We start from the raw sequence: 9,781 nt of genomic DNA, 5'->3' as shown, positions 1-9,781 counted from the left end.
CACATTTGTGCATCACTGATCAGTGTTGTGCACAGGGTAATTAAATTGAATTATCTTATGACGCCACAAACATTGTTTGGACGTTCCCGGATCTGACAGACAAGCACGAATAGAGAAAAGGGTTTGGGTTACTTGGCATTTTGATGCATTACCACATACAACCGTCTACCGTATTTACGGCAGAGATGCAAGTTGCCACGTTACTAATTAACAGAATTTGGCACAAATCAACACATTAATTATCTAACTGTCAATAACATGGTAAAAAACTAACCTTCAAAGATCTAAACATCAATAATAAAAAGACTGTTCTTTTAAAATAGTCCTTAATAATTTAAATGTTGATTACAAATCTATACAGGGAGTCACTATGGACCTTCGGCAATTTCTAATCATTTTTAAATTACAGTAGTCGTCCAGAGTGATGAGGTGTATTTTTACTGGTTTTACTGGGGGTGGGCTGAGAATGGGGGCAATAGGGGTGCAATATGCATGGATGGGTGTGTTTTCCATTTTCAGAAAACTTTTACACTTCTTATGAGAGCGTTTCGATTCTTTTTGAAAGTTTTAAAGCCACGCCCATTTCAATTACTAATCTTCTCAGGCTTGTACCGGCCCCGGATGGACAAAATTCGTATGGCATAAACAGCTTATATCATTAGGCACACTTATACAAATTTCACTTTCCAGTTTTATGATCACATACTGGAAAATACAGCACAAATGTGACTATGTATGCTTTTATTTTTTTAACTAAGGCAGAGAATTTCTCCGTGCATTGTTTAGGTTATATCTGTACGTGTTAATATTTAGCATAGAGGAGTTGGGCCTTTCTGCAAAAAGTAGAATAGCCTACGTCAAGATTCCATAGAAGTATGCAGTATATATTCGATTTACTATACGTCGGATGCATGAGATAAAAAGAAAAACAGGAACACAAACCTAAGACAAATACAATACAACAATTGGGGAATCCTACATAACGGTAATAAAAAGTGGACCGATTAACATTGGGAGCATGAAATTAAATACCATCAAAGATAAATAAAACTTGATACATAAATTTCATCAGCAATGTGTTTAAGGATGGTAGCAGAAATGTTTTTTCCAGAAGTGTAAGCAATGCTTGTATGCAATGAGTACTAGACGATGTTTTTCAGCTTCACCAGCACTGGAATTAGCAAGTACACTTGAACGCAAGGAAATCGAAGTCTTGCCTGCCACACAGTCGATCTGCAGATATGCTACAGAGAGCACGCTGCCCATGCACTAAATATTCAATCAGACAAGGTCTCTTATGAATCTAAAAAGTCTAAAAAGAGAAAAAAAATTCATTACTTAGACCATTGCTGAGAATTATGGAACATTCACAAATTAAAAAATCTAGACAACTAGAAAATAAACGTAAAAGGATTTTGTACATGAAAATTTATTAGATAAAAAATAAATCTGTGATGTATTTTTAACATCGGATTACTTTTAATGATGAAAGAGTTTGATGATTATAAAGTCAAATCATAGCACGTCTCATTCAACGACGCATAATATGCTGCAGGACCCTTATCAACATACTAACCAGAGGAAGGGGGTTATGTCATAGGGATACACTCTCTGGCTGGTTCAGGCTGGCTGTTCTTGATTTTTTCGAAAATCTGAGGCTGGGTTGTCTTAATTTGTTCTAAAATTAATAGGGTGTAAGCAGTGCAATTGCTGGCTATTTCGCTCCAGGGAGGTGTTTCGCTACAGACCTCAATGACAAAAGTGTGTGACAAAGTTTATTTGCCAACAAGTTCGAAAATTTGCAGAAAAAGCACCAATAGATGGTAAAAACTCCTCATTTTTGAGAGAAAACGTTGTTCAAAATTACATTTCACAGTAGCTCAGGCCAAGCTTGTTTTTTATTTGTTCTTACCTTTTGACCAATTTGAAGATCATTTTTTCTATAAATTGTTCGTATAAAATAGGGGAATTTTTCGATATCAATTTCAGCAGGTCCTGAAGACTTTCAACACTAAGGCATTTTTTGATGATGAAGAACGTTTTTCGAACGAAACATAAACGAACGTTTTTCTCTTCGCCACACTTCTTTGATAAAGATATTATCCAATAAAGGAGAATCCATAAGAGGGTACTTAACCTATTTCTGCAGCGGGATCTTTGTCGAAGGAGTGTAATTTCCTATTCAAATTACTTTGTTGCATAAAAATCGATAATCTCTACTGAAATTTAAAGCTGTAAAAAAGTCGTATTAAAAAAGTATTACCAGAAGCAATGTAACAATGAATCAACTGTAGTGATTTTTAACCTTGGGATAACACAAAAGAACCTTTTTGTTTTAATATTGAAAGGTTCCTTATATCCAATATTAATCAGAGAAGAAAGTGTGTAATTCGAATGCCTTTGAATTTCGAAGGTTTTTTAAGAATAAATTAATGTCCTACCTCTTCGTCATCGCATTCTTCTGTTTTGTGTCCGAAAACTTTAAAGGAAAAAATATTTGAAATGAAAAACACGATATGTAACTGAAAAATCGCATTTACGCTTCATTTTTACTTGTGTCAAATTACTCTATTTTCATAACACAGTGATCAAGGTTTTACTTGTTAACAACCTATTCTGTAGTTCGTTTCGTATAAGCAAAAGGAACTCATAAGAACAGGAGGGTTTTGACGAAGATATTAGAATCAACAAGGACTAGGCCAGAGAAGCCATTTAATTCATCGGTCAGCAGAATGAAATGTTTTTATTTCAATCTTCAAACTCTGGGTCACATATCTTGCAACGAAGCAAAGCCAGAGTGCTTCCATTCCAAAGATAAATGGGCCTTCTAGATTGCTGCAAGAACTCGAATAGCAGTTCATTTTCCTTCTTGCAATTGTTTTTTGTTGACAAAGTGGTTCACTTCCTCTAAGATAAAGGGACGGAACGAATAGAAAGAGGAAAGACTAGCTAGATGTTCCATGGACCTCTGGTAGGGTTACGTGGGGTCCATAGCCGATTGGTTATTTGGGCCTTAAAACGGAAAACGACCTCAAATTACCTTCGCAAGTGGTGCAGTAAGGCCTTTCTTCTCCCCTTTGAGCGTGGTACTGTGTTCCAATGTCATCCGTGCTACTCTGCGTTGGACAATCCTCCGTGTCGTGCAAATCGAATTCATCACAGATGTCGCAAAATAATCTTTGCTTGACCCCCGGTTTCATAGGCGATTCATCGTTGTCTCTAAGATAGATGATAATAATTTCATTAGAGGGGCCTTTTCTATTAACAGCGATATCTATCGGTTTATTTTACGGGGGATTTAGATGTTAAACCCTGGCTTTGAAAAAAGAGTCAATCTATAAACTAATAAAGATTTAATATGAAAAAGATGAAATTTTATCTTGACATGCTGGAGTCATCAAACTTTTTCGTCAACGTGGAATACTGATCAAAATTGATAGACATTGTGCTGTTGCGTAGAGCACTAAATCAAGGATTTATCACGAAATCATTTTTGAGGATTATTTAGAAAATTTACTCTATTAAAGTTCATGAATAAATTTACAACGGAAATAATTGTTTGATACTCACAATTCGTAGTTTTCTATAAAACCATCGTCCCCGGCTTCCAGAATTTTTATTTTCTTTTCTGCTGCTGCGCATTTATTCTAAAAAGAAATTTAAAGAAATTAACACATTTTTATTCATTAAATGAAACATCAATTGAAGAAATTGCATCATCTTGTCCTTTTCGAACCTTATTCTGATGTTTTATACTAAGAAGAAAAACTCAAAAAGAAAAACTTAAAGCACGTTGAAAATTGTTTGCCATTTTCAAACTTTTTACCGCCAAAAAAAAATTGTGCGTGATGTTATAAATATTCGGATGCTTTATAAAATAAAAATATTTTTCAACATTGTTCTGAGGAAAATTCATGAATTCAACTGAAAGAGATTGCGAGGCAAGAAACAATTTATTGTTAAGGATTGTGGAAAGACACTTTGATAGAATGAATTACAAGTGAGATGAAGGTTATGTGTCCATAAGGACTGCGTATACCCAACTTGTCAATTTTTTAAAAATATACATCGATACCCGAGAAGATTCTGCTATGTACGATACTTAGAACAATATACTCTTATCAGTTCTTTGAAGAATTTTACCAATATGAGGAAAAGCCAGAGAAAAACTATGCAGCCATTTGGAATAATTCGGGTATCAATTTGTTTACAGAAAATGTCATAACCAAAGGCACGTATTGGCTCAAAATATCATAATACCCTTACAAAAATTAAAATAATCCATCCTGAATCCATAAGACCCTTATAAATATTCATTCATGTCCGAAAATGCGATCACTTAAGCAAGTGGATCTAATGGAAATATTTATGCTTCGTGTACTAATGTAACAGTCTGAAAAACTTTAAATATTATAATGAAAACATAAAACAAACCTGTAGGTCTACAACCAGGGAATTCAAGAATCGAATCTACAAATTAAAAAAACACTTTAGAGTAAGATGGAATGGGACCTTTGGGTTAACTGACAGAAAAAAAACTATTGAAAACTGGTGTTTCTATGAACTCCATTCATCAACATAGAAGTTCACGATTTAGCTAAAAATGGAGAAATAAGGAGCAGTGCTCACCTCACTATCTTTGCTGTCCAATTCTTCTTTCATAGAATCTTCTACCGTTTGTTCAACGGTTCCATTAGTCGCTAAAAATCGAACAAAAGCAACCAATTATCATATATATGTCGATACGTAGTCAAATGAGAACTGATAGACAAGATGCTTGAGGTACAAATCTATTTTAAATGAGAGCTGTACGCAGGGCCGCCAAGAAGGAGACAAGGGGGGGGGGGGCAAGGGGGCAAATTGCCCAGAGCCTCGAGGTCTAGGGGGTCTCATAAAGGAATAAAATTCGTTTTAAAATTAAATCAATCAAATTCCCTTCCATCCATTTAAAAGGACTGCGTTTCTACCACACAAAAAAGTTCCGTTGTTTATGAATTTACGTGCCAGTGTGATTCTGGCCACGTAGGACGCACTACCCAAAGATTGGAGGATAGAATTAAACAACATGTTCCTTTTAGCATTAGAAACAAAACCCATCCCCAAAGAGAACAGCCATCTCGGTCTTGCAGATCTAAAAAGTACAACTAAACCTGCGATTCTTTTATCGGGCAGCATTTACTGGAAAACCCAGATTGTGCAAAAAACTATAATGGCGATATGTTTCGGATTTTTGGTAAAGCCCGATCATCGATCCATCTAGCAGTTTTGGAATCTATCTACATAAGCACAAAAAAACCGCTACTGTGTAGACAAAAGGAGTTCGTTTTCACCTTAGGACTCCACTGGTAACATTCTAATAGGCAAGCGGCACTGATTGGGCAACCTCAACAGTCATGTGCTCGTGTTTCTGATTGGTCTATTTCGATCCACAACTGGGTATAAATATTTCTGAGCGTAGAGTTTTCGATCTATGTTCTGACGTTTCAAACTACGAAGAGTGTCAGACGAGAAGCTTTAGTTTACTCAAATGTTTGCTTTTTCCAAAGCCAAAATCAATCAAAGTTACAATATTATGCCTGGAAAATATTTAAATATTTTAAACGAATGAATGAGTCTAAGCTAATCTAAAGGGCGTAGCAGCAAACACTTTCTATTGTTTCGTTCGCAAGGGGCCTCATCTTCCTGTATTGCCCCAGGGCCTCCAAAACCTCTTAGCGGCCCTGGCTGTACAGTGCAAAAACTGCCATATAAATATATATCAGAATAATTTTATAAAGCCAGTTTCTAAAGCAAAATGACAGGAGAGAAACTTCTTCGCATGGGAAAGCTCTTTTTGGGTCTTTAAGTATAAGAAAAGCTAATTTTAAGAGACGATCACAACTAACCTGCAGATTTAATTTCCCCATTGACAACTTTTTCTTGCAATGACTTTATAGAAGCATCCTGTTCTGCTACTTTCTTTTCAAGATTTTGGTTCTAGAATAAAGAAATTCACCTGTCTAAAGAAGCATAATTCACATAAATGAGAAAGTCAAGCAAATAGCTAATTTATTTAATAAATCAAGCAATTAAAGGCATAGACGGGTTTTTAGTTTTGGGTAAGCATTTCTACTGAGTCCTGGGTAGATACAAAGATGGTGATAACTTACTTTGACACGTAAGCTTGACAGCTCCCCTTCTTTCATTTGTAGCTGTGAAAGGGAAGACTCGATTGTGTTTTGAAGCTGCAACCTATCGTCCTCTAGAACCTTCTTTGCTTGGTTTTCCCTTAAAAAAGAGCACCATTTGTCACTGAATGTGATATGCGTAGTATCAGCAGTGTCAAAATGATGGCAGTGATGTTTCAGCTGCTAACAAGCATGTTTCATTCTATATTCGAGAACATTAACGATAGGAAATACATATATAAGTATTTTTAAGGAGCATTGCTGTTTTGCCGGCCTGTCATATAGCGCTTGAGGCAGAGCTGTACACGCTTTTGTGTATAGAACAGGACTGTTCTAAGTTGCAAATTCAAGTTTCAAGCTTGATTCGATCATCAGGCGACTATTTTACTTAAGTTAATCCCGGCAACAGTTACCTGATACGATCACATTATGCGTGAAACTCGAAGTTGCCTCTTAAAAACCGTCCTGTTTTATACCCCAAAGCTATTATTTGCCTTTATACACACACATTGGAGGAGGGTAAATGTTTTATACAGTTTACAGAAGAGTCTCATTACAACAGAAACAGGTATACTGACCCTAATTTGACCCTAATACAGAGGTATCAGCAGTATGGAGGTTATTTGCACAAAAATAAGACCGTAAGGAAGAATTTTCGGCCTAAATGAGTGTTCGAAGGTGGTCAAAGGTCCTCGTTACTGTCAGAAATTTGCTTGACATTACCTCAAATGCATGAAAAGGTCGTCTAAAGGTCAAAACAAGAAAGCATAACGCGAGGATGTTATCCTGCATGTGAGGAGCATCTTCAAGTACCTAGATTTGAGTTCGTTAATGACAAAAGAGAACTGTCAACTTATTACCGTTGAATCAAATCTTCCTTCTCTGCTTTCAGTTTTTGAACAGTTGCCTCTAAGCTTCCTTTTGATAGCAGTAACTATAAATGAACAAAGGAAAATGGACTCAAAATTGCTGCTAGAAACAAAAAAGGAATTCAAGACAGTTTGTTGCGCATTTATTCCATTTCTTTAAAATGTTTTCGCATTGTAAGGGTGAGGGATTAGGGCTAGAAGAAAGTTGTGAAAAAGTCCTTACCCCGATTTCTTGGTTATATCCACAACTGATTTGCTAAAATCTCTAGTAAAACTTATGCCCTCTTACATAAACAGTTTTCCAAAAAGCTACCTTAAGTACCAGGATTGTCTGCTTGAGGGGCACTAAAAAGTTACATTTATTTCATTTAGCAAAGCATCACATTGGCGTAAATTAGAGGGGCTTTAAACAAAGGAGTATATCTTTCTTGATACATAATATAATATTTTGAGAGGTTTACATCGGTAAAATGTTATACAAATCATCAGATACAAGTCTTTTTAACACCTCATTTTTCTCTGTTTCGAGATTAGATTTCTCCTCTTTAAGAATTATGCGTTCATTCTCAAACTCAAACTCTGCCGTCTCCAATTGTGAAATTTTTTCAGAACACGATGTGAGCTTGTCTTTTGTTGCCGACCTGTAAAAGTCAAATAAAATTAACCATTTATTTGACAAGCAGTGTGTGACATCATGTAGGGACAAAATTGTACCTACAACGGTTTTCTGATGATAGCCCTCTAAAAAAGTATTACTTACAAGACATTTTCGAAACAAGTTCTATCTTAAACTGTCCAAATTTCATGACAAGATCAGTTACAAGGTGGTTAAGTAGTGGAGAAATCAAAGCTGTTTTTTGAAAATCTGATCATAAAATGTAAAGATTCGTATAATGCTTATAAAATGCCGATCATTTCACATATAGTTTCAAACTGGGTGGTCAAAAACAAAAGAATTAGAAAAAGAAAAATAAGAAAAATAGATTTTTATCATGTAGTCAATGTACTTCCGCTGATATTAACCGAGAAATAGGAAAGACTAGATTGGGAAGGGGAACTACAATATTACAAAAGTGGTCCAAGGGTAGAAGAAATAAAATATGAATCTTGACAAAAACCTTTTAAATAATAAAAATAATATAAAAAACACATAAAGCAGCATATGAAGGTATGAAGGTAAGAATCTTACAACTCGCTTTGCAGTTTTGCTACCACATCGGACCCTTGGCTCAAATCTCCTTGCATTCGCTGTGCTTGGTCTTTGTATTTCTGGGCATCTTGTTTCGCTTGCGCTAACTGAAATCCAAAGATGATAAAAAGTTAAAAACTCGAAAAACTTCTCTAAACTTTTCATGCATGCCCCTTCCCCAGAAAAATTTTTGAATATCTTTAGGTTTATGCTTTATCAACATGTGTTTGATGTGCCAAATTTTTCTGCAATCAAATAAGAATAAAAATTTCCTAATCACAGTTTCTAAGCTGCGATGGAGTGGGGGTGGGAGGGGGGGTGTGGTAATGGAAATTTAGTGGTATGCTTTGCGAGGATTGTAGTTATGTGCGTAGCAGTGAAAAATCAAAGACGAATTCACACGACTCAATAACTATCTCATTGAATTACCAAACCTGCAAATACTTGTAATTTTTGCAAGCAACACTTTAAAGTGCTCTCAAAGTTCCCTCAACGCAGGGAAATTTCGACTAGAAATCTACATATAAAATAAAAAACCAATTCAATTGTGTAGAAAGAATAGCTCCATGGCCCTGAGGACTAGGAATGGTTTTAAACGTTTTAAACGATTGCAAGAAAATGTCCGTAAAAAATATTCTGAAATGAATTTTAGGGTAATATGAAGGGCATGATCGCAAAACATTTTTAATCCGAATGGAGAAATATATGTGATATGTGAGAAATAGAAGCCACCAATCATTTTTAATTTAAAACTATATACGACCTTTCTTTGCATACCTGACTTTGCAGACCATCTGCATTGATTTTCAAATCGTTTTTTTCTTTCTCCAAAGCAGCATTTTGCTCTTCGATTCGTTTTTTCTCAGCTTCAAGATTGCCGATGATCGCGTCTTTGCTTTCTGAGCTCTGCAATTTATTGGCATATGCTTATACTTCAGATGAATAAATTATACATGCAAAACCCGTTTAAACAGGATAGAAACAACACAACAACTACGTTTCAGGAAATTTGCTTTTGCTTAGCATAAAATTTACTACAAAATTGCAAAGGCGATACAAATATTCTTACTTTCTGAAGAGCCTCTCTTTCCTCTGTAATTTTCTTATTTTCCGCTGAAGAGAGCTCGATATTTTTAGCAAGGGTTTCTCTTTCTTTGCTTACAGCTTCGAGTTCTGTTTTCAACTGATCTCTCGCAGCAACAATTTCTGCGTATCTCTGATCAACATTTCCCTTTGAGTTCTCCAGCGCTTCTAATTCCCTTGTTTTTTGATCAAGTTTCCCTTGAAACTCTTGGACAGAGGCCTAAGAAAACAAATCCAAAGAGGTTACATTACTATTTCACACTTCAAAAATCAACAAAATAAAAAAAAGTCTATTTGAAAAAAATTATCCCCTCACACCATCTCAGAGAATTACTGCAAATATTGTTAGATCTTTATAGATAAAAGGGACAGTATTATTGCCTCCCCTCCCCCTCCCCCCCCCCCCCAGGGGAAGACTTTTCATCAGTCCAGATAATACGGTAGGCATCAGGCAAGATGATTCTTGAAATCGA

General features: G+C 35.6%; 1 protein-coding gene across 4 annotated transcripts in view; it reads right to left on the bottom strand.

Moving 5' to 3' along the window:
• Window positions 1-122: 122 nt before the first annotated feature.
• Window positions 123-9,781, bottom strand: part of LOC135683932 (uncharacterized) — a 36,289-nt gene continuing 26,630 nt past the window's right edge. For all 4 annotated transcript variants that reach the window (XM_065199338.2, XM_065199337.2, XM_065199336.2 and 1 more), the window contains 13 exons: window positions 9,295-9,528; window positions 9,003-9,131; window positions 8,226-8,332; window positions 7,545-7,677; window positions 7,028-7,101; window positions 6,150-6,267; window positions 5,886-5,976; window positions 4,630-4,700; window positions 4,435-4,470; window positions 3,571-3,647; window positions 3,041-3,219; window positions 2,442-2,479; window positions 123-1,312 (listed from right to left, as the gene is read on the bottom strand). In XM_065199338.2, coding sequence (XP_065055410.2) covers window positions 1,304-1,312; window positions 2,442-2,479; window positions 3,041-3,219; window positions 3,571-3,647; window positions 4,435-4,470; window positions 4,630-4,700; window positions 5,886-5,976; window positions 6,150-6,267; window positions 7,028-7,101; window positions 7,545-7,677; window positions 8,226-8,332; window positions 9,003-9,131; window positions 9,295-9,528 — 1,296 coding nt within the window. In that variant the 3' untranslated portion in view covers window positions 123-1,303. The remainder of the gene's footprint in view (window positions 1,313-2,441; window positions 2,480-3,040; window positions 3,220-3,570; window positions 3,648-4,434; window positions 4,471-4,629; window positions 4,701-5,885; window positions 5,977-6,149; window positions 6,268-7,027; window positions 7,102-7,544; window positions 7,678-8,225; window positions 8,333-9,002; window positions 9,132-9,294; window positions 9,529-9,781) is intronic.

Source organism: Rhopilema esculentum, chromosome 7, assembly GCF_057945365.1.
Source record: "Rhopilema esculentum isolate cy_ngs chromosome 7, ASM5794536v1, whole genome shotgun sequence".
In the NCBI taxonomy this organism is placed as follows: Eukaryota; Metazoa; Cnidaria; class Scyphozoa; order Rhizostomeae; family Rhizostomatidae; genus Rhopilema; species Rhopilema esculentum.
This window is presented reverse-complemented; position numbering and strand designations above follow the sequence as displayed.